The sequence below is a fragment of the Macaca nemestrina genome, chromosome 14, assembly GCF_043159975.1.
Source record: "Macaca nemestrina isolate mMacNem1 chromosome 14, mMacNem.hap1, whole genome shotgun sequence".
NCBI classification, from domain to species: domain Eukaryota; kingdom Metazoa; phylum Chordata; class Mammalia; order Primates; family Cercopithecidae; genus Macaca; species Macaca nemestrina.
The window spans coordinates 22,982,084-23,007,998 of record NC_092138.1 but is presented as its reverse complement, the minus strand read 5'-3'; the positions used below and the strand labels follow the sequence as shown (position 1 = coordinate 23,007,998).

The 25,915-nt window shown below is 38.6% G+C and overlaps 1 protein-coding gene, 1 long non-coding RNA gene and 1 pseudogene across 7 annotated transcripts in view; 2 read left to right on the top strand and 1 right to left on the bottom strand.

Moving 5' to 3' along the window:
• LOC105498689 (uncharacterized) overlaps positions 1-25,915 on the top strand; it is a 49,131-nt gene that overhangs the window by 13,260 nt on the left and 9,956 nt on the right. For 2 of the 3 annotated variants that reach the window (XR_011612446.1, XR_011612445.1), the window contains exon 2: positions 16,696-16,789. This is a non-coding gene — a long non-coding RNA (uncharacterized lncRNA). Of the gene's footprint in view, positions 1-16,691; positions 16,790-25,915 lie in introns of those variants that run through there. The other variant, XR_011612447.1, reaches the window with a different exon arrangement.
• On the top strand, positions 13,698-16,688 carry LOC105498687 (dynein light chain 2, cytoplasmic pseudogene; annotated as a pseudogene).
• The window catches only part of LOC105498686 (carnosine N-methyltransferase 1), a 45,540-nt gene continuing 41,475 nt past the window's right edge, over positions 21,851-25,915 (bottom strand). For all 4 annotated transcript variants that reach the window (XM_011770942.3, XM_024786712.2, XM_024786714.2 and 1 more), the window contains 2 exons: positions 25,723-25,826; positions 21,851-24,669 (listed from right to left, as the gene is read on the bottom strand). In XM_011770942.3, the coding sequence (XP_011769244.2) occupies positions 24,568-24,669; positions 25,723-25,826 (206 nt within the window). In that variant the 3' untranslated portion in view covers positions 21,851-24,567. The remainder of the gene's footprint in view (positions 24,670-25,722; positions 25,827-25,915) is intronic.

Genomic DNA, 25,915 nt, shown 5'->3' with positions numbered 1-25,915 from the left:
TAAACTAATTTCCAATTAAAAGACATCAGATTGAATAAAAAAACAAGACCCATCAGTCTTCAAGATGGCTGACTAGAGGCATCTAGTACTCACCTTCTCCATAAAGAACCAAAATAGTGAATAGATAATCACAGTTGGAATAGGTTATCTAGGAAAGAACACTAAAATTCAACAGAGAAGTGAACAGGAAACACCTAAAACAAGGAAGGAGAGGGAAGTGAGGCAGCCTGCTCAGCTGAGATTGGCTGGGTGCCTGTAGAGACTTCCCAATGAAGGGAAAGGGTTAGGGATAGACCCCCCCAGTAGTCCACATTTTTTTTTTTTTTTTTTTTTTGAGATGGAGTCTCGCTCATCGCCCAGGCTGGAGTGCAGTGGCGCGATCTCGGCTCACTGCAAACTCTGCTTCCCAGATTCACACCATTCTCCTGCCTCAGCCTCCCAAGTAGCTGGGACTACAGGCGCCCGCCACCACGCCCGGGTAATTTTTTGTATTTTTAATAGAGATGGGGTTTCACCGCGTTAGCCAGGATGGTCTCGATCTTCTGACCTTGTGATCCGCCCGTTTCGGCCTTCCAAAGAGCTGGGATTACAGTCGTGAGCCACCGCGCCCGGCCGCAGTCCACATTTTTTATTGCAGACTCCTACAATCCTAACCACAGGAAAGCCCCCTCAATCCTTGTGGACCCTGAGACTAGCATAGGGAGCTGCTTGAAGACCATGTGATGGTATTGCTCCAGAAAGGGAGTTAAGGCTGAGTCTTGCACACCCTGAGTTCTAAGCAGCTACAGCAGGGTACCATTTTGAGAACCAGCACCTCCATGCGCCACCAGGCAGCCTGGGGACAGGTTTGCCTAGACTGGCACAGTGCCCTACCCAACCAACACCACATATACATCTTCAGGAAAAAGTCCTCCACTATGAAAGCAAATCCAAAAAAATCGGAAGAAGTGACTGTTAGACCAGATGTGCGGAGAAAAATGTAAGGACACAACAAACACGAAAAAGCAGGGAAATATGACACCTTCAAAGGCACACAATAATTCTCCAGCAACAGATTCCAATGAAAAAGAAATTTATGAAGTCCCAGAAAAAGAATTCAAAGTAATGATATTAAAGAAGCTCAGTGAGATAGAAGAGCACACAACAAATACAAAAAATAATGAGAAATTTACCAAAGACATAACAATCATCAAGAAAAACCACCAAATTTTGGAACTGGTGAATTCACTGAATGAAATACAATACACATTTAAAACCTTCAAAAATAGAGTAGATCAAGTAGAACAAAGAATTACAGAACTTGCAGACAGGTCTTTTGAAATAATCCAGTCAGATAAAAACAAAAAAGAATGAACAAAGCCCACATGACATATGGGACACCATAAAATGACCAATATTCAAATTTTTGGTGTTTCAGAAGGCAAAGAGAAAAGGGATAGAAAATCCATTTAATGAAACAGTAACTGAAAACTTCCCAAGTAAGAGATTTAAAGATCCAATACAGGAAGTTCAGAGGTCCCCAAACAGATGCAATTCAAAGAGATCTTCACGGCACATGGTCGTCAAATGTCAAAGACAGAGAATTGCAAAAACAGCAAGAGAATAATGTCTAGTCACTTACAAGGGATCTCCCAACTGACTAAGCAGAATTCTCAGTGGAAACCTTACAGGCCAGGAAAGAATGGGATGGTATAGACAATGAGCTGAGAAAAAAATCTGCCAGCCAAGGACACTACACCCAGCAAAGTTATCCTTCATAAATGAAGGAGAAGTAGTCTTTCCCAGATAAGCAACAATTGAGGGAATTCATCACACTAGGTGAGCCCTACAAGAAATAAGTCTGAGAGAGTCCTGGAAGGAAAACAATGATGCACACCACCATAAAAACACAAAAATTACAAAACCCACTGGTAGAGCAAAGAGACAAATGAGGAGAAAGGACTCAAACATTACCACTACAGAAAACCACCAAATCACAATAATAAGAGAGAAAGAGAGGAACAAGGGATATATAAAACAAGTAGCTATGAAGTAATAAAATTACAGGAATTAGCTCTCACATATCAATAATAACCTTGAATGTAAACAGATTAAACTTTCCACTTGAAAGTTACAGGATAGCCGAATGGATTAAAAAAAAACATGGCCCACCTATAAGCTGCCTAAAATAAACTCATCTCACTTGTAAGAACATATACAGACAAAGTAAAGACATGGAAAAAGAGATTCCAATCAAATGGTAATCAAAAGAAAGCAGGGGTAGCTATACCAATGTTAGATAAAACAGACTTTAAGTCAAAAACTGTTAAAAGAAACGAAGAAGGTCACTATATAATGAAGGTCACTATATAATGATAAGTGGATCAACACAGCAAGAGGATATAACAATTATATATGTACCCAACATTAGAGCACCCAGATATATAAAGCAAATATTAGATCTAAAGGGAGAGATGCACTGTAACATAGAGTTTGGGACTTCAACATACCACTTTCAGAATTAGACCAACTAGATGGAAAATTAAGAGACATTTACACTGCACTTTAGAACTAATGGACCTAAACAGAACATTTCATCCTACAGCTGTAGAATACACTTTCTCCTCATCAGCAAATGAAGCATTTTCCAGCACAGACCATATGTTAAGCCACAAAACAAGTCTCAACAAATTTTTAAAATAGAAATCATATCAATTATCTTCTCAGACCACAATAGGATAAAATAATAAATAAGTAGCATGGGCTGGGCGCGGTGGCTCATGCCTGTAATCCCGGCACTTTGGGAGGCCGAGGCAGGCGGATCATGAGGTCGGGAGTTCGAGACCAGCCTGGTCAGCATGGTGAAACCCCGTCTCTACTAAAAATACAAAAAATTAGCTAGGCATGGTGGCGCACACCTGTAATCCCAGCCACTTGGGAGGCTCAGGCAGGAGAATTGCTTGAACCCAGGAGGCAGAGGTTGCAGTGAGCTGAGATGGTGCCACTGCACTCCAGCATGGGTGACAGAGTGAGACTCTGTCTCAGAGAAAAAAAAAAAAAAGTAGCATGAGGAACGTTGGAAACTGTACAAATACATAGATTTGTATGAACATAAATAATATGTTCCTGAATGACCACTGGGTCAGGGAAGGAATTAATAAGGAAATAAAAAGAAAACTTTTTTTGATACAGGATCTCACTCTGTTGCCTAGGCTGCAGGGCAGTGGAACGAACATAGCTCACCACAGCCTCAACCTCCCAGGCTCAAGTGGTCCTCCAGCGTCAACCTCCTTAGTAGCTGGAACCACAGCTGTGTGTCACTATGCCCAGCTAATTTTTAATTTTTTGTAGAGATGGGGTCTTGCCATGTTGCTCAGCCTGGTCTCGACTCCTGGGCTCAAGTGATCATCTTGCCTCAGCTTCCCAAAGTGCTAGGACTATAGGCGTGAGCCACCACACATGGCCAAAAAATCTCTTGAAACAAGTAAAAATTAAAACACAACATATTGGCTGGACATAGTGGCTCATGCCTGTAATCCCAGTTCTTCGGGAGGCTGAGGCCGAAGATCATTTGAGGTCAGTAGTTTAAGATCAGCCTATGCAACACAGCAAGACTCTATCTTTACAAACAACATTTTTTAAATTAGCTGGGCATGGTGGTGTGCACCTGTAGTCCTAGTTACTTGGGAGGCTGAGGCAGGAGGGTCACTTGAGCCCAGGAGTTCAAGGTTAAAGTGAGCTACATTCACATGACTGCACTACAGCCAGAGTGACAGAGCAAGACCCTGTCTCTAAAACAGCAACATAAAAAAGCCTATGAGATACAGCAAAAACAGTGCTAAGAAGGGAGTTTATAGCAATAAACACCTACATCAAAAAAGTAGAAAAATTTCAAACAATCTAATGATGTACTTCAAGGAAATAGGAAGGCAATAAACCAAACCCCAAATTAGTAGAAGTTAAGAAATAATAAAGATCAGAGGAGAACTAAACAAACAGATAAAAGAGTAAGGCACAGTGGTGCAAGGCTGTATACTAGCTAATCTGGAGGCTGAGGAGGGAGGATTGTTTTTGCCCAGGAGTTTGAGACCAGGCGGGGTAACATAGTGAGCCCCCATCTTAAAAAAACAAAACAAAACAAACCTGGCCAGAGTAATCAAACAAGAGAACGAAGTAAAGGACGTCGAAATTGGAAAAGAGAAAGTCAAACCATAGATGTTCACTGATGATATGATTGTATACCTAGAAAACCCTAAAGACTCATCCAAAAAGCTCCTAGATCTGATAAACAAACTCAGTAAAGTCTCAGGATACAAAATCAGTGTACATAAATCAGTAGCACTGCTATATGCCAACAACAATCAAGCTGAGAATCAAATCAAGAACTCAATCCCTTTTACAATAGCTGCAAAAAATAAAATAAAATACCTAGGAATATACTTAACCAAGGAGGTGAAAGATGTTTATAAGGAAGACTACAAGACACTGCTGAAAGAAATAATAGATAACACAAATGGAAACACATTCCATGATCGTGGATGGGTAGAATCAATATTGTGAAAATGACTACACTGCCTAAAGCTTTCTACACATTCAATGCAGTTCCCATCAAAATATCATCATCATTATTCACAGAACTAGAAAAAACTCCTAAAATTTATATAAAACCCGAAATGAGCCTGCACAGCCAAAGCAATACTAAGCAAAAAGAACAAATCTGTAGGCATCACATTACCCAACTTCGACTGTACTCTGTACTGTAAGGCTAAAGTTACCAAAACAGCATGGAACCAGTATAAAAACAGGCACGTAGACCAATGCAACAGAATAGAGAGCACAGAAATAAAACCAAATACTTACACCTAACTGATCATTGATGAAGCACACAAAAACATAAATTGCGGAAGGGATACCCTATTCAATAACTGGTACTGGAAAAATTGGCAAGCCACATGTAGAAGAATGAAACTGGATCCTCATCTCTCACCTTATACAAAAATCAACTTAAGATGGATCAAAGACTTAAATCTAAAACCTGAAACTATAAAAATTGTAGAACATCAGAAAAACTGTTCTGGACATTAGCTTAGGCAAACACTCATGACTAAGGCCCCAAAAGCAAGTGCAACAAAAATAAATATAAATAAATGGGACCTAATTAAACTAAAAAGCTTCTGCACAGCAAAAGAAATAGCAGAGATAACACACAGTAGGAGAAAATATTTGCAAACTATGCATCTGAAAAAGGACTAATATCCAGAATCTACAATGAATTTGAACAAATCAGCAAGAAAAAAAACAATCTCATCAAAAAGTGGGTAAAAGACACAAATAGACAATTTTCAAAAGAAGATATACAAACAGCCAACAAACATATGAAAAATGCTTAACATCCTTAAGTATCAGAGGAATGCAAATTAAAACCACAATGATACCAACTTACTCCTGCAAGAATGGTCATAATTAAAAAGTCAAAAAACAGTAGATATTGGTGTGGATTTGGTGAAAAGGGCATATTTTTACACTGCTGGTGGGAATGTAAACTAGTACAACCACTATGGAAAACAGTATGGAGATTCCTAAAAGTAGAATTACCATCTGATCCAGCAATCCCACTACTGGGTATCTACTCAAAGGAAAAGAAGTTATTATATGAAAAAGACACATGCACATGCATGTTTATAGTAGCACAGTTCACAATTGCAAACATAATGAACCCAACCTAAGTAACCCACCAACCAACAAGTGGATAAAGAAAATGTGGTATATATACCCCATGGAATACTACTCAGCCACAGAAAGGAATACAATAATGTCTTCTGCAGCAAGTTGAATGGAGCTGGAGGCCATTATTCTAAGTGAGGTAATCAGGAATGGAAAACCAAATATGGCATGTTCTCACTTATAAGTGGGAGCTAAGCTATCAAGATGCAAAGGTAGAAGAATGATATAATGGACTTTGGGGATTCGGAGGGGGCAGTGCGGGATAAAAGACTACATACTGGGATAAAAGCAGTGTACATTGCTTGAGTGATGGGTGTGCCAAAATCTCAGAAATCACCACTGAAGAACTTATCCATGTAACCATGGATACTTTTGGTTACTTTTCCATGTAACCAAAAAACCACCTGTACCCCAAAAACTATTGAAATAAAGAAAAGTTGGCTTTTAAAAGAGGATAAATAAAATGGATACTGTTAGCTAGACTAACCAAGAAAAAAAGAGATTGTATACCTAGAAAACCCTAAAGAAATAGAATAAGATATGAAAAAGGAGACATTACAACTGATACCACAGAAACATAAAAGATTATCAGATGTTATTAACAAGTAAACACTAATAAACTGAAAAACCTAGTGGAAATGAATAAATTCCTGAACATATACAACCTACCAAGATTGAATTAAAAAGACATAGAAAACCTGAACAGACCAATAACAAGTAATGAAGTTGAAATGGTAATTTAAAAAATCTCCCAACAAAGAAATGTGCAAGACTGGATGGCTTAATTGCCAAATTCTACCGAACTTTCTAAGAACTAACACCAATTCTCCTCAAACTATTCCAAAAAATTAAAGAGAGAATTCTCCATAACTCATTTTGCAAGGCCAGCATAACCCTGATACTAAAACCAGACAGAGACTCAACAAAAAAGTACAGGCCAATATCTCTGAAGAACATGCACACAAAACTCCTCAACAAGGCTGGGCGGGTGGCTTACACCTGTAATCTCAGCACTTTGGGAGGCCGAGGTGGGTGGATCACGAGGGCAGGAGATCGAGACCATCCTGGTCAACATGATGAAACCTCGTCTCTACTAAAAATACAAAAATTAGCACCTGTAGTCCCAGCTACTCAGGAGGCTGAGGCAGGAGAATCGCTTGAAGCTGGGAGGTGGAGGTTGCAGTGAGCCAAGATTGCACCACTGCACCACTCCATCCTGGGTGAAAGAGAGATTCCATCTCAAAAAAAAAAAAAACCTCAACAAATACTAGCAAACTCAATCCAACAACATATCAAGAAGATAATACACCATGATCAACTAAGATTTATCCCAGGGATTCAAGGATGATTCAACGTATGCAAATCAATAAACGTGCTACATCACATCAACAGAATGAAGGACAAATACTGTATGATCATCTCAATAGATACAGAAAAAGGATTTAATAAAATTCAACATCCCTTCATGATAAAAAATCTCAACAAACTAGACATAGAAGAAATGTACGTCAACATAATAAAGGTCATATATGACACACAGTTAACATCATACAGAATGAGGAACAGCTGAATGCTTTTCCGCTAAGAATTGGAACAAGACAGGGATGCCTACTTTCAGCACTCCTAGTCAACACAGTACTGGAAATCCCAGACAGAGCAATCAGGCGAATGAAAGAAATAAAACGCATCCAGCCAGAACACAATTTATATGCCTTATTGGCTCCATTAAACTTTTTTAAAACTTTAAATAAATAAATAAAAGCAATCCACATTAACAAAGGGGAGGTCAAATTGTATCTCTTTGCGGATGACATAATCTTGTATCTAGAAGAACAACCTAAAGACTCCACCAAAAAATGCTTAGATCTGATGAATAAATTTGGTAAAGTTGTAAGATACAAAATCAGCATACAAAAATCAGTAGTGTTTTTGGTTTTTTAAACTAGAGATGGGGTGTCGCTATGTTGCTTAGGCTGGTCTTGGACTCCTGGGCTCAAGTGATCTCCCCATCTTGGCCTCCCAAAGTGCTGGGATTACAGGCATGAGCCACAGTGCCCGGCCTCAGAAATCAGTAGTGTTTCTACACACCAATAATAAACTAGCTGAGAAAGAAATCAAGAAGGCAATCCCACTTAAAATAGTTAAAAAAAAATTTAAATACCTAGGAATAAATTTAACCAAGGAGGTAAAAGACCTCTACAAGGAAAACTCCCAAACATTGATAAAAGAAACTGAAAAGGACACAAACAAATGGAAAGACATCCCAAGCATGTGGATCATAAGAATTAATATTATTAAAATGACCATACTGCCCAAAGCATTCTACAGACTGAATACAATCTGTATCAAAATGCCAATGCAATTCTTCACATAAATAGGAAAAAAAAATCCTAAAATTCATATGGGACCAAAAAGAGCCCAAATAGCCAAAGGAATCCAGAGCAAAAAGAGCTTGAGGCATCATACTACTTGACTTCAAAATATATTACAAGCCTATAGTAACCAAGACAGCATGGTATTAGTTTAAAAACAGAAACAGAGACCAGTGGAGCAAAACAAAGAACACAGAAAGAAATCCGTGTATTTATAGCTGACTGATTTTCAACAAAGGTGTGAAGAATATTGGGTAAAGAACACCCTCTTCAATAAATTGTGCTAGAAAAACTGGATATACATATGCAGAAGAATGAAAGAGGACCCCCTACCTCTCACCACAACCAAAAACCAGTTCAAGATGGAGTAAATACTTAAACATAAGTCCTGAAAGCATAAGACTACTAGAAGAAAACATGAAAAACACCAGGACATTGATCTAGGCAAAGATTTTATGGCGCTAGGACGTCAAAAGCACAGGCAACGAAAACAAAATTAGATGAGTGGGACCATACTAAACTAAAAAGCTTCTGCATAGTAAAGGAAACAATAAACAGACTGAAGAGACAGCCTGTTGAATGGGAGAAAATATCTGCAAACTATTTCTCTGACAAGGGACTAATATCCAGAATATATAGGAAGTCCAAGAAGAGTAAAACAACAACAAATAATCTCATTAAAAAGTGGGCAAAGAACATGAACATTTTTTTTTTTTTACATTTCCGATTTTATTTAAAATATGAACATAGTAGATAGGACACATACTACATAATAATTGTTTAATAATATAGAAGGTAAATTAATATAGCCAAGGTACTGAGTTTGGAAGAAAGTGTGTGCAGTTACTGGCCTCTTTTCTGTGCGACTCCCTTTCCTTTTTCTGTGTCTTCATATGTATGTAAATATTTCTTTTATTATTATTATACTTTAAGTTCTAGGGTACATGTGCACAACATTCAGGTTTGATACATAGGTATACATGTGCCATGTTGGTTTGCTGCACCCATTAACTCATCATTTACATTAGGCCCTCCCTGAAACCCCTAACCCCCAACAGGCCCTGGTGTGTGATGTTCCCCACCCTGTGCCCATGTGATCTCATTGTTCAGTTCCCACCTATGAGTGAGAACATGTGGTGTTTGGTTTTCTGTCCTTGTGATAGTTTGCTCAGAATGATGGTTTCCAGCTTCATCCATGTCCCTGCAAAGGATATGAACTCATCCTTTTTTATGGCTGCATAGTATTCCATGGTGTATATGTGCCACATTTTCTTAATCCAGTCTATCATTGATGGACATTTGGGTTGGTTTCAAATCTTTACTATTGTGAATAGTGCTACAATAAACAGACATATGTATGTGTCTTTATAGTAGTATGATTTATAATCCTTTTGGTATATACCCAGTAATGGGATTGCTGAGTCAAATGGTAATTCTAGTTCTAGATCCTTGAGGAATCGCTACACTGTCTACCACAATGGTGGAACTAATTTACACTCCCATCAACAGTGTAAAAGCTTTCCTGTTTCTCCACATCCTCTCCAGCATCTGTTGTTTCTTGACTTTTTAATGATTGCCATTTTAACTGGCACGAGATGGTATCTCATTGTGGTTTTGATTTGCATTTCTCTGATAGCCAGTGATGATGAGCATTTTTTCATGTGTCTGTTGTCTACATAAATGTCTTCTTTTGAGAAGTGTCTGTTCATATCCTTTGCCCACTTTTTGATGGGGTTGTTTTTTTCTTGTAAATTTCTTTGAGTTCTTTGTAGATTCTGGATATTAGCCCTTTGTCAGATGGGTAGATTGCAAAAATTTTCTCCCGTTCTGTAGGTTGCCTGTTCCCTCTGATGGTAGTTTCTTTTGCCGTGCAGAAGCTCTTTAGTTTAATTAGATCCCATTTACCTATTTTGGCCTTTGTTGCCATTGCTTTTGGTGTTTTAGCCATGAAGTCCTTGCCTATGCCTATGTCCTGAATGGTATTGCCTAGGTTTTCTTCTAGGGATTTTATGGTTTTAGGTCTAACATTTAAGTCTTTAATCCCTCTTGAATTAATTTTTCTGTAAGGTGTAAGGAAGAGATCCAGTTTCAGCTTTCTACACATGGCTAGCCAGTTTTCCCAGCATCATTTATTAAATAGGGAATCCTTCCCCCATTTCTTGTACAGGTCTGTCAAAGATCAGGTGGTTGTAGATGTGTGGCATTACTTCTGAGGCCTCTGTTCTTTTCCATTGTCTATATATCTTTGTTTTAGTACTAGTACCATGCTGTTTTGGTTACTGTAGCCTTGTAGTATAGTTTGAAGTCAGGTAGCGTGATGCCTCCAGCTTTGTTCTTTTTGCTTAGGTTTGTCTTGGCAATGCAGGCTCTTTTTTGGTTCCATGTGAACTTTAAAGTAGTTTTTTCCAATTCTGTGAAGACAGTCATTGGTAGCTTGATGGGGATGCTTGATGGAAATGGAATTGAATCTATAAATTACTTTGAACAGTATGGCCATTTTCACAATATTGATTTTTCCTATCCATGAGCATAGAATATTCTTCCATTTGTTTGTGTCCTCTTTTATTTCATTGAGCAGTGGTTTGTAGTTCTTGAAGAGGTCCTTCACATCCCTTGTAAGTTGGATTCCTAGGTATTTTATTGTTTGTAGCAATTGTGAATAGGAGTTCACTCATGATTTGGCTCTCTGTTTGTTAATGGTGTATAGGAATGCTTGTGATTTTTGCACATTGATTTTGTATCCTGAGACATTGCTGAAGTTGCTTATCAGCTTAAGGAGATTTTGGGCTGAGACAATGGGGTTTTCTAAATATACAACCATGTCATCTGCAAACAGGGACAATTTGACTTCCTCATTTCCTAATTGAACACCCTTTATGTCTTTCTCTTGCCTGATTGCCCTGGCCAGAACTTCCAACATTATGTTTAATAGGAGTGGTGAGAGAGGGCATCCTTGTCTTGTGCAGGTTCTCAAAGGGAATGCTTCCGGTTTTTGCCCATTCAGTATGATACTGGCTGTGGGTTTGTCATAAATAGCCCTTATTATGTTGAGATACGTTCCATGAATACCTAGTTTATTGAGAGTTTTTAGCATGAAGGGCTGTTGAATTTTGTTGAAGGCCTTTTCTGCATCCATTGAGATAATCATGTGGTTTTTGTCATTGGTTCTGTTTTGCGATGAATTACGTTTATTGATTTGCGTATGTTGAACCAGCCTTTGCATCCCAGGGATGAAGCCGACTTGATCGTGGCATATAAGCTTTTTGATGTGCTGCTGGATTCGGTTTGCCAGTATATTATTGAGGATTTTCACGTCGATGTTCATCAGGGATATTGGTCTAAAACTCTCTTTTTTTGTTGTGTCTCTGCCAGGGCTTGGTATCAGGATGAAGTTGGCCTCATAAAATGAGTTAGGGAGGATTCCCTCTTTTTCTATTGATTGGAATAGTTTCAGAAAGGATAGTACTAGCTCCTCTTTGTACCACTGGTAGAATTCGGCTGTGAATCCGTCTGGTCCTGGACTTTTTTTGGTTAGTAGGCTATTAATTATTGCCTCAATTTCAGAGACTGTTATTGGTTTATTCAGAGATTCAACTTCTTCCTGGTTTAGTCTTGGGAGGGTGTATGTGTCCAGGAATTTATCCATTTCTTCTAGATTTTCTAGTTTATTTGCGTAGAGGTGTTTATAGTATTCTGATGGTAGTTTGTAGTTCTGTGGGATCGGTGGTGATATCCTGTTTATCATTTTTTTATTGCATCTATTTGATTCTTCTCTCTTTTCTTCTTTATTAGTCTTGTTAGCGGTCTGTCATTTTTGTTGATCTTTTCAAAAAACCAGCCCCTAGATTCATTTTTTTTTTTGAAAGATTTTTTGTGTCTCTATCTCTTTCAATTCTGCTCTTAGTTTCTTGCCTTCTGCTAGCTTTTGAATTTGTTTGCTCTTGCTTCTCTAGTTCTTTTAATTGTGATGTCGATTTTAGATCTTTCCTGCTTTCTCTTGTGGGCATTTAGTGCTATAAATTTCCCTCTACACACTGCTTTAAATGTGTCCCAGCGATTCTGGTACATTGTGTCTTTGTTCTCATTGGTTTCAAAGAACATCTTTATTTCTGCCTTCATTTTGTTATTTACCCAGTAGTCATTCAGGAGTAAGTTGTTCAGTTTCCATGTAGTTGTGTGGTTTTGAATGAGTTTCTTAATCCTGAGTTCTACTTTGATTGCACTGTGGTCTGAGAGACAGTTTGTTGTGATTTCTGTTCTTTTACATTTGCTGAGGAGTGCTTTACTTCCAATTATATGGTCAATTTTAGAATAAGTGCGATGTGCTAAGAAGAATGTATATTCTGTTTATTTGGGGTGGAGAGTTCTGTAAATGTCTATGAATACACATTTCTTAAAAGAAGACATATAAATGGTCAACAGGAAATGTTCAACATCACTCTTCATCAGAGAAAAATCATGAGGCGCTGGGCGCGGTGGCTCACGCCTGTAATCCCAGAACTTTGGGAGGCTGAGGTGGGTGGATCACCTGAGGCCAGGAGTTCAAGACCAGCCTGGCCAACATGGCGAAACCCTGTCTCTATTAAAAATACAAGGCGGGGAGCAGTGGCTCACGCCTGTAATCCCAGCACTTTGGGAGGCCGAGGCGGGCAGGTCACGAGGTCAGGAGTTTGAGACCAGCCTGACCAACATGGTGAAACCCCATCTCTACTAAAAATACACAAATAATTAGCTGGGCGTGGTGGCACGGTGCCTGTAATCCCAGCTACTCAGTAGGCTGAGGCAGGCAGGAGAATCGCTTGAACCCAGGAGGCGGAGGCTGCAGTGGGCTGAGGTCGCACCACTGCACTCCAGCCTGGGTGACAGAGTGAGATTCTTGTCTCAAAAAAATATATACATATATATATAAACTATATATTTTATATAACATGTAATATATTTATATAAGCTATATTATATAAGCTATATAATATAAGCTATATTATATAGAATTATATATAATATAGTTATCTATATTATATATAAGCCATATTATAATATAATCTATATCATATATAGTTATAATTATAAAATATATAATATCTATATATAACTATATTACATATAATTATATATATAATTATAGTTATATATAGATTATATTATAATGTATATTATATAATATATATAATCTAGATTATATGTAATACAGATTACTATATATCATATAGCATTATATATTAATATATATAAACGTATGCTTATATATCATATAAACATATACTATATATCATATATAAGTCAGGCGTGGTGGCGTGCACCTGTAGTCCCAGTTACTTGGAAGGCTGAGGCAGGAGAATCGCTTGAACCCGGGAGGCGGAAGTTGCAGTAAGCTGAGATCGCACCACTGCACTCCGGCCTGTGTGACAGAGCCAGACTCCATCTAAAAACAAAATAAAAAGAGAGCGGCAGAGCAGAGCGTAGCTGTGCGGCGCCAGCGCGGACCGGGCAGGCTGGCAGGCCGCGCGGGCAACTCCAAGGGCGGACCGTGGCGGGTAGCGACTGGCCCGGGGCTGTGGGAGCGGGAGACCGTAGTGGCAGTGGCTGCAGGAGGAGCCCAGGAGTCACCGCCGCTGCCTGCTGCCTGCGCTCTGCCTTAGGCCATCGCTGCTTCCCACGGGCCCGTGCGGACTCGCCTCCGTGAAGTGTCACGATGTCTGACTGGAAGGCAGTGATCAAGACCGCAGACACGTCTGAGGATATGCAACAGGATGTCATTGACTGCGCCACGCAGGCCATGGAGAAGTACAACATAGAGAAGGACATTGCAGCCTATATCAAGAAGGAATTTGACAAGAAATATAGCCCTACCTGGCATTGTATCGTGGGCCGAAATTTGGCAGCTACGTCACACACAAGACAAAGCACCTCATCTATTTTTACTTGAGTCAAGTTACAATCCTCCTCTTCAAGTCAGGCTAGGTGGCCACAGTGAAGATGTCAGTGGCGGTGGCAGCGATGGCAAGCAGGGGGCGTTGCTAGGACTGTTTTGCACTGGGGCAAATCAGGACATCAGGATGTCTTCTCCAATGGCTGTGCTACTGCATGGACTGTATATTCGTTTTCATGTGTATGTGGCAGTCAACACAACCAAACCTTTCTGTTCAGTTGCCTGGGGAAGAAGGCTGCTTTATATTTGTTTTTCAAGACTTTAAAAATATTTTTTGGTTGTATTGCACTAGGAAAATCTCTCCCACCTCTCCCTTTTCTCTTTTTTTCCCTATACAAAAGAAAAAGCCCTCAACAGACTACGAGGCCAAAAGACTAGGAGGGCTGAGGAAAAGAAATAGGTCTCTGGAGGTGGAACTAAAACTGTGCAGCTGCCTCTTCCTGGCCCAGGTGGATGCTGGGAGGGCCAGGAGGCTGCAGGGGGACTGTGGTGGGACTGTCAAGGAGAAAGGGACAGGAAGGAAGGTAGAGGGATTGATCTAACACCAGGAGAATATTCCACTGAACTGTGATTCTATGGCTTGGGGCAGAGGGTGGGGTGGGGATGCGTTCTTTAGGGCGCCCTGAAATGTGTCTGTGTGTGGTGTGTGGGAGTGGGGAGCAGACTTGTCTTGCTGTCTGTCAGAAATTCTAAGTAAGGGCTGTGTCTTTGTGGATTACCTTCTTTTGTTCTTCCTGCCTGAGATCGTGATAGGAGGATGTTGGGGGTAGGATTAGCTTGAAATTTTTTTTTTTTTCCATTACATTTTTCTCCTGTCTGCTCCCTGCTTAGCCCTCCATTTTCTCATTCCTCTGGTGTTCTCTTAGAGCAGCCCCTGTCGTTAGTTGGCTGGCCTTCAAAACTCTCAAGTGTAGGGTTGACAATGTAGGGGTAGGGGATCCAGCTTATTCTTTTATTTTCAAGTCCCTTCTTGGGGCTGGTGGGGAGGCAGAATGCCCCTCCCTAAGCCCTTTGTGTGTGCCAAGCTTGCTTTTTGGTGTTGGCGGGGGAGGGGGATCTCCCCTCCAGTCTCCAGGGTGGTGACTGAGTTTCCTATATCAAACTCTTCAATGGGCACAAAAGGGAGTGCTTGATTTTAGGTTTTATTTTTTTATGAATGTCCAAATCTGTTTCTCCCTGCCCTCCCAGACTGTGTGGCCAGTTGAAAGTGTCTGGTTTGTGTTCATCTCTCCCTCATTTCTGGACCAAGGCCCGAGACCCTGCCACATCTCCTATGCTCTGCATCCATGCCTTTTTTGAACATTAAAGGTTGACTGATGCAATAATAATAAATCATCATAATGCGGTCTCACTTTACATTAGCATAAGTATTGTTAAAAAGCAAAAAATTACAGATGCTGGTGAGGATGTACAGAAAAGGGAACTCAAACTGTTGGTGAAAATGTAAATTAGTTCAGCCACTATGGAAAACAATAGAGAAAAAAACTAAAAATAGAACTACCATACCACCTAGCAATTCTTCTACTGGGCATTTATCCAAAGGAAATCAGTATACCAGAAGGATACATGCACTCCCATGTTTCTGACAGCTCTACTGACAGCAAAGATAAGGAATCAACCTAAGTGACCATGAACAGACAAAGGAAATGTGGTCTACGTACACAATGGAGTACTATTCAGTCATAAAAAAGAATGAAATCATGTCATTTACGGCAACATGGATGGATCTGGAGGACATTAAATAAGCCAGGCAGAGAGAGACAAATACTGCATGTTCTCACTCATATATGGGAGCTAAGAAAGTTGACCTCATGGAGGTAGTGAGTAGAATGATAGCTATCAGAGGATGGGAAGGGGATATGGGTGGGAGTGGCTATGAAGAGAGGTTGGTTAATGGGTACAAACATACAGTTAAAGTTCTAATGTTTGATACAAAGTTGGGTGACTATAGTTAATAGTTAACAACAATGTATTATATATTTCAAAATAACTAGAAGAGAGGACTTGGAATGTTCCTAATATATAGGAATAAATACCCTAAATTGATCATCACATTCTATGCATGTAACAATATCACATGTGCCCTATATAAATATGTACAAATACTATGCATTAATTAAAATTTAAAAAGCAAGACCAAGGTATGTGCTATTAATGAGAAACCCATTTTAAATATTAAGGTAGGTTAAAAGTGAAAAAATAAGGGAAAAATAAACAGTGCATGCAAGTACTGGTAAACTCCAAACAAGGTCTATCAACAGTTTAGTAATAGTATTGTACCAATGTCAACTTCAAGGTTTTAATAATATGGTTAAAATGCTATCTTTGGGGGAAGCTGGATGAGAACAGAACTCTCTGTATTATTTGTGTAATTTTTATGTCTTTACCAGCGTCTAGGAAACTGTAACAGACTAACACATTAGATTATAAATAGGGTAAACTCAAATAGCAGACTTAGCAATTTTGTTGAGAAAGAAAGGATGCTGACAGACATGGATTTCTGGATTAGGAAGGACAAGCATCTGCAGGCCAGTTCAAGAAAATAAGACTCCCAAGATCCAGTAATGAATACTATTGCCCAGTTGGCAGGAGACCCTACTTCTTCCTGTTTATATGTTGAGCTGCTAGAAGCAGGACTGAAATAAGTTACCCAAATAATAACTTCATTGTTGCTCACTCTCTTCGAGGCAGAAAGAAGAAATGTTATGACAACAGAGCAACAAGTCCCATGGTACCAGCTAAAAGGCGGTATGGCTGTGACTGCTGAGGTGGAGAGTCCTCAAAGGTAAATTAATGTTGTCAGGAATGAAGGCTTCGCTATTTAATATAGAGCTTTGAGTGACCTGAAGACAGAAGTTAATTTGTTTGAATTGAGCATGGGTGGCCACTTAAAAGTGAGTGAAGGAAATGCCTTGCCTAATATAAAGCCAAACACCTGGTTCCTGTCAACAGTCCAACCTGGCTTATAATGAGGACAGGGCTCTGGGTGCTGGAGCGGTCAAAGCTGGAAGACTGCAGGGCAGAACACCGTGGCGTGAGCATGGACAGAAAAGAAGTTTGGACCATAATCCTGAAAAACAATTCTGAATGCCATAATCTCAAATGTTGAAATACTGAAAGATCAAAATCCCTGAAGTCTAAAAATCCAGAAAATTGCAATCCCAAAATCTCAAAATCTTGAAAATATAACGTAGGGAAAAAAATCTTAAAAATTATCTCAAAAACATTTATTTACATTTTTAAAAGGGGATTTATTTGAGAAACGTAACACAAGAGAACACTTTGTAGGCCACTTCACACAATGAAATAGGAAATAACATTTTTTGCAAGCATAAAAACTCAGGCATACTAATGACAACTGCGTGGATATAACAGTTATGAGCAGATGAACTGTATTCACAAAGAAATGGGTGAAAAAGCTAAATATATAAAAGCATACACCCAGCTTTATAACTGCAGTCATCTGAAATACTGTGATAGACAACATAAGTCTTCTGACGAGATCAATCAAAAACTTCAATGGGGGGCCGGGCACAGTGGCTTACCCTGTAATCCCAGCACTTTGGGAGGCCGAGGCGGGCAGATCACTTCAGGTCAGGAGTTTGAGACCAGCCTGACCAACATGGTGAAACCCCATCTCTACCAAAAATACAAAAATTAGCCAGGCATGGTGGTAGGCACCTATGATCCCAGCTACTCAGGAGGCTGAGGCAGGAGAATTGCTTGAATCCAGTAGGTGGAGATTACAGTGAGCCGAGATCATGAAAACTGCACTCCAGCTGGGGCAACAGAGCAAGACTCCATCTCAAAAGAAAACAACAACAAAAAAAACAAAAAACAAAACTTGGCTGGGCATGGTGGCTCACGTCTGCAATACCAGCACTTTGGGAGGCCAACATGGGCGGATCACCTAAAGTCAGGAGTTCAAGACCAGCCTGGCCAACATGGTGAAACCCTGTCTCTACAAAAATACAAAATTAGCCAGGTGTGGTGGTGGGTGCCTGTAGTCCCAGCTACTTGAGAGGCTGAGGCAGGAGAATCGCTTGAACCCAGGAGGCAGAAGTTGCAGTGAGCTGAGATGGTGCCACTGCACTCCAGCCTGAGCGACAGAGCAAGACTCTGTTTTAAAAACAAAACAAAACACACACACACACACACACACACACACACACACACCAAAAAAACCCTTCAATGGGTCACCACCACATACACAGTAGCCCAAAGAGCCAAGATTCTCAGAAATTTTATATTTGACAAATGCAGACATACAAAGAGTACATCGCTTCCTTTATTGAGGAAGTTTCTACATTTTTACATCCATGCACAATGCTTACACACAGTTAATGCTGTGATAATGTACTTTGTGGTGTCAAATTTCTGATGTCCGAGGCAGCAGCAGAAAATTTGTCCCAGCTCTGAGAGGGACTAATTTGCCTTCTCGGTTCTCTATAGGCCCCTGGCTGAGTGGATGGCCCCTGCCAACATGAGGACAGATCTTTCCCACTTAGTCCACTGAGACTCATATACATGTCTCCCCTAGAAAGACTCTCACAGATACACTGAAAATAATGTCTTACTAGGTTTCTAGTATTCCTTAATCCAGGCAAGTTGCCACCTAAAATTATGTCCCCAAGTCTACTTCTTGTCAACTTGGCACCCATACGAATCTCCTTAAACCGTAATTTCCTAGTAAAGACAGTAACAAGGTAATAGTTCTGCCTGTCATGATGCAAGTACACTGCATACAACTGAAAACACATGAATCCCTTCCCCAGAATTTGTCTCACAGAATTTCAAAGATTTTAATCTATTGAAATTTTAGATGTTAGGGACGTTAGACCTTAAAGAGTTCAGGATTTTGACATTCAGGATTATGTATTTTGAGATTATGATCAGCACCAAAGTAAGGGGTCTTAGAAGCTGGACACTCATTGGATGCTGGAGATAGATGGGGGAAGAAGTAGCAGCAGTGCTCAGGCACTGAACCTGGAGACAGTGGTCAATGGAAAAAAACGCTGACAATCAAATTTCTTCCCCACCACCACTGGGAAACATAAAAACACAAGAGAACACTTTGTAGGCCACTTCACACAATGAAATAGGCAATACTATTTTTTTGTAAGCATAAACACTCAGGCATACTAACGACAATTGCGTGGATATAACAATTATGAGCAGATGAACTCTATTCCCCACCACCATCGCTCCTTCTGTCATTGTAGACTAGCTTCCTCTGCCATCTGGAACTCCCAGCTAGGGGATAACCTGATCTTTTGGCATCTGTGCTGTAGCACCTGATGCATGTTAAACTTCTTGGTCTGTGTTCCTACAGGAAAAAAGTCACCTTAATTCAACTGATAGGGTTTGGACAAGGCTTGGAGTGGGGAAGGAAACCTGAAATTGTTAGGGGCCAGGGAGAGTTGAGCTGGCAGTTTGAACAGTCAAAGCTTTAATCACTTACTGAAATAGCAAGAGGTTAAACTAGAGGAAGCGCCAACTCCCTTCTGTCCTATCCCAGCCCCCAAGTTTTTGACGAGGAGCTGGACCCCTCAAAAATAATGTCACCAGGGCTCTTTGGACAGATTCAATATATGTATAATAGAATTCATGGATTTTATGCCTACACTTCTTGGTCTATATCTTACTCCATCTCACTCTCAAGGAATACTACACAGACTGATCCCCCTCCCCGGATGGTCCAGTATAAGTAATATAGGCCTCCAGGAGAAGTTTCAAAGACTTAATGGCTGCCTGAGTACTCAGAGAGGCAACAGCTCAATACCAACAATCACAACAGCTGCCTGACGCAGCCACCACATACATCTTTATATGTTAACAATAGAAGGCAGCTATTAACCTGCTAAGCTTTTGTTGAAACTTAATGTGATTTAACGTAGCTCTTGTGACTCTTTGGCTTGACATCCCCATTTCGTGGTGGGTCACCTTGGACTTAATGACTAACAAGGTGAAAAGAATCTAACAAGCCTCGCTAGTCAAAGAGAAATAGCATAGCTGGCCTGACCGTGGCAGCTTTTTGTTCCTACGTGAAAAAACGGCAGCTATCCTTTTGGAGGTAAACTGTATGGCCAACTCCACTGCACAAAGCAATCCCATTGGTTCAGTGGGGCCCTTGACTTAGTTTCCCCTAAATTTCTGGGCCTACTTCACGAATTGTTTGGCTACAATGAAACATAATGGAGTCCAATGAGCTGCTCCTGCTGTTCGTTCAGCTTCAGTGCCAGCTATGTAAAACCAAAAGCAGATGTGGCTGCTGCTCTCAATTACTAGAACTCAAGACAGTCCTGATGGCTCTGGCCAGTACTCTCCCTGATGAACCTCACTATGTTTTAATTAGGTTTGGAGCTGTTGCCAATGACCTGTCAGGTTTGCCACATTAAATCATATAGACTGGCAGATTAAAAACACTTTTCTTTGGCCATCAAACTCAGAGAAATTGCTTAACTTTCCCAACAATTAAGTAAATGAATATTCAAATTAGATAACACTTCTTAATACAGACATACCTTGGATATACTACAGACTCAGTTCCAGACCATCATGATAAAGACAGTCACACAAATTTTGGGGTTTCCCAGTGCATATAAAAGTATGTTTACAATATACTGTAGCATATTAAATGTGCAATAGCATTTTGTCTAAAAGAACAATGTACATACTTAATTTTAAAATACTTGATTGCTAAAAAATGCTGACACAGAGACATGACATGAACACATGCTGTTGGAAAATGACACCAATATAGACTTGTTTGATGCAGGGTTGCCACCAACTTTCAATTTGTGTTAAAAAAAAAAAAAAAAGTATCTGCAAGGTGCAATAAAGCGAAGTAGAATAAAATGAGGTATGTCTGTACTGACAAAAATGAAAAGCTCAGCAATACCCAGTACTGGCCAGGGAATGGATGTAAGTTACTTTTAAACACTGTTCCTGGCATGTAAATTGGTGCAGTCCCTTCTGAAAGGCAACTTTTAACTGAAAATGCACATATACACTGACTGAAAGATCCCACATCTAAATAGGTATCAAAGAGAAAGAATCAAACATATATAAGAGGGATGTGCTAGCAGGTTAATAAAAGTGGGAGTAACATGCCATTAAATTTTAATTATACCCTCTCCCATTACCTACTATATATTTCATTATAATTCCCAACAAACTTTTGGAATCTGTATCTGTACCTACCATTTTTTACTGTTTTCCCCAGGATTCCATGGAAACCTTTTTCAAAGGGTCACCATAAGATAATTAAAACTAATGTCCTGTTAACAGTCCTCATTTTTTCCATCACTAGATAGCAGTTAACACAGACTGAAATTACATTTATGGTAACTGTCTATCATGTGCTTTCATACACACAAAAATATATATAAAAGCTCATATGACCTAATAAACTATCTGAAATAGATGGTATCAATCCTTTCTTACAGATGAGGAAACAAGCCAAGAGTGGCTTGCCTGAGATCACAATCATTCAGGAAAATGAACCCAGAAGATCTAAGTGCTCATCCCACTAATGGCTGGTCCTGTAACTTTCTTCTACTAGTTCCTTTTATAGAATTCTTTTTCTATTATTTAACAAAACTGAAAATCAAGATTATTCCTTTTCCTCAGTGGATTCTAACTTTACTACGGTGAACCTGAATGAAACAAAGTGAAAATAATTAGTATAAGGCCTGGTATATTATAAGACCAAGTATTCATATGACTGACTTCCTAGAAGCATATAAAAACAGGCTAATCCAAGAGTTCAAAAGTATACATGCTCCACTCATTAAAATCCCCACATCTATGGTTACACTAACTTAGATGAAAACAACCAAGCAACTATCGTTTCGTAGCAATTGGCAGACTTTAATATTCAAGAAAAATTAATTTCATCATACACATTAAAAATATAGGAAATTTCATGCAGACATGAAGCTTCCAATTCAGCTTTTGTGGCAACTTTTAGAATGAGAGTTACATATAAATACAGTACATTTTACAGTTACCAAACTTCATAATTTTATACTGTGATTTATACAGCTTCTCCTTATATTGTACATATTCCACCTTGCTCACTTGATTAGCATACCCTATATCTGCACTGCTTCAGAATATGGAAATTAAAGAAAAAAACACAAGCACAATGGACTATCTCCTCGCATTTCACAAAGTAAATGAAAATGTATGTGTATACAGCTAATTTAAGAAAAACATTTTAAACTTTAAGGCTTACATACTTTAGTAGCTAGGACTAAAATTAAGAAATACAAAGTTAAATAAATCCTCCAGTGATACTTCTATTACTGATTGATACCACATTTTCAAGTTTAGAATATATTAACTGCAAAAGCTGTAAGAAAAAAAGTGATGCAAATTTGTATAGAACATTTAAAAAACAATATTCATGATACAAGGGATAAATTAACAAATGAAGTAACTGATTTCAGAATTAACTAAAACATATGCTATAATTTAGAAATATAACATTATTAAAGAAAACCTAATAGAAAAAGAATTAATAAAGCCAACCCACCAGTGTCAACCTGTTTTTGCCTGTGACAAAAACAAAGATCATTTGTTTTGATACAAGTTGTAAAAAAGTGAATACTAGTCAGTGAATAAAAAGCATGTCTAAGTCATTCAAAAACAGCATGCATTCCTTTCTGTTCAATTGATTTTTAAAAAATACTTATGTACTTTGCAAGTTTTCTTCTTTAAAAACAATAGTTTGAGTTTTTTTCTTCCTTGCCACTAAATTCAAACTCATTCATGTAAGTAATAAGAATTTCCACCAAATGAACATCTGCTAAGTACTGAGGGACACAAAAAAGATATCTTTAAAAAAAAAAAAGTAACAGTTTTCCCAATTTTGACATGTCAAATCAACTGCATGAAACCCTCTATTGCATAGTGAGAGTAAAGGTCACGAAAGTCCCATCACTGTACACGGAAAAGATCCCCCCAACTAGTAAGATGCCAAATAGGGTAGTGACTCCCTAGCCTAAGTGACAACAAAGGTCTAAACATTTACAAGTAAGTTTTCCTATTAAAACATGACTTTTATGCGACCAGCACATTACTGAGATTAAATCCATCTAATTTAAATTGCCACAGAGGTCATTTAAAGCAATCACAATCATCTGTGAAAATATTCAAGAAGAGTTCTTCCTTTTCTCCAAGAAAAGGCTAAAACATTAGTCATCTCTACTTTCCAAGCTACTGGAAACAGAATAACATACATTAAAAAATACAAAGGAAAACTCCCTCCAATAAAGATCTGCTAGAGGTAGAAATTTAAAGCAGCATATACTGTTTAAGCTCCATCTATCAGGGAACAAAATTGGCATTAATCTGAAATTACATGATGGCTGCTGCTTACAATATTGAAGACACAGACAATGGGCAGTAATTTATCCCTGAATTTCATAATCAAAATTCCCCACATTAATACTATTATGACAGTTTTTCCTAGTATATAATTGTTTTAATGAAAAAAGTGCTTGCTTTCATAATCCAGATAATCTAAAGAAAAGACATTATTGTAAACATCACACTGTCAAACTCTGTATTCATTTAGAGTCTGAAAATCATATATTTCAAATGGGTAAATTTTATTCTTATTTTCTCTGTTTCCTAGCACTACTTTTAATAAAGGCTTTTTATTTCTCACTTTGAATGTTGAGATCCATGATGAGTATGCTTTCATAAAGTGTTCAGTTTATTGTGGCCAAAAGACTTTGATAATTTCTCAGTTACTTGAATATATTTTACCGGCCTGTGATGCTATTAAATTTAACATTTCATAAAAAAGAAATGTTTGATGCTTCTTTAAGTTCATCTGAGCTAGAAAATACAAAATTAAATTAATCTGAATGATAGAAGAATAGACACAGGCCAGGCGCGGTGGTACATGCCTATAGTCCTAGCTACTCGGGAGGCTAAGGCAGGAAGATCGCTTGAGTCCAGGAGTTTGAGGTTACAGTGAGCTATGATCGTGCCACTGCACTCCAGCCTGGGAGACAGAGCAGGATCCTGTCTCTGAAGAAAAAAAAAAAAAAGACGCATTTTACGCATAGTTTTCTTAGATTGAAAGTGAACAAAGTCCCAACTCCAGATGTTGAATATGACTGAGGATCCTTAGACTCTTCTAAAAGTTACATGTGCAATGCATACAAAACAACAAAAAAAGGAAGATTATTATGGACTTCAATACTATTAGTCATTAATACGGCAGACTTGCAATGGATAGCATCATGAAGACACTGGAGATTAGGTTTTTTTCCTACTGAAACACAATCTGGGCTTCAAGGAAAAAGTATACTTCAAGACATTTCCTCCATTTTTACTTGTGTAGTACAAATCTGCATGGCATAGTATATTTCTGAAAAAGCAATAGACATATTAAGAAAATAGACACTATTTCTAAATTTTGTTAGGAATAAGAAGGCACCACTGATTTGAGGTTGTGTCCTGTCATCACTGATAGTTGATTTTGAGTCGTTTATTTCAGCATTTGTTCTTACTAAACTTTTTTCCAGGTGGTATCACTTGAGACCATTATTGTGGCTTACGGACCACAAACAAGACACATTCATAGTAGTATTTCATCATAGAGAGATCATTCACAGTATATGTTGACAATACAGATTCTTTTTCCACCTGCAATGCAAACAATAATCATAATACTGACTATGACAGTCATGATGACCACACCACTAACAAATTCTGAGCACATATGTATCAGTGGCAGGCACTATTTTAAGCATATTCATTTATTACATACAACTACCCCCATAAGAGAGGTACTATTAATATTAGTAGTCTCACTTTACAAAGAACAGTCACACTAATAAGTGACGGAACTAAGATTCAAACTCTGGCAGTCTTGAACTTTGAACTACTATAATATATTGCTTCTCGTCATTCTTAAAAGCAAATCTATTGTTTCTAAAATGGAAGGCTTCTAAATAAATGAACTGAAACACAATAGCCAAAATATCACAAAACTTTATGTAATGCACATAATTAAAAAAAGATGAAGCAGTACACAAGGACAAGGACATATTGTGAATATCCCTCTTATACTTGCCCTCCCGCCCCTTTTTGTTTTCCCCAGAGCCTACTCTACTTTCTATCTATAAGTGAGAGTCTGTAAGAACAGTATTATAATGATCAGCTACCATTTACTGAAAGGCTATTTCACCAGAAAGTATAGTTTTCCCTTTATGTACACGTTATCCCAAATCCTTATAATTCTGGAAGCTAAGTAACACAGGTCAAGCATCCCTAATCTGAAAATCTGAAACGCTCCAAAATCCAAAATGTTTTGAGCACCTACATAATGCCACAACTGACAAATTCCACATCTGACTTCATGTGCAGGTGGTCAAAATTTTAAAATATTGTATAAAATTACCTTTGGGCTATGCTTATAAGGCATATATAAAACATAAATGAATTTCATATTTAGACTTCAGTCCCCTCCCAAGATATGTCATTATGTATATGCATATATTGCAAAATTGGAAAAAAATCCAAAATCCAACACATTTCTGGTCCCAAGCATTTTGAGTAAGGGGTACTCAACCTGTGTTATCTTCCCTTTATAGATAAGAAAACAGAATTCAAATAGTCACTAACAGCCATGATATCAACACTTCTGTCAAGGTGCTTTGGGAGTTAAACTTCGGCAATATTTTATTCCATTCTTACCTCTACCTTGAATCCATACTGCAGAACAACGTTTTTTATATCCTCATAGCTCAATTCTATGGAAAGTTCATTTGCCAGATTTTCAAAGTGGTACAGCAGAGGACCTATGGTTTAAAGATACTATGAATTACTTGAATATAAACACACACTCATAGCTGTGTTACACTGAATTCCAAGTTGAATAAGTTAGGTA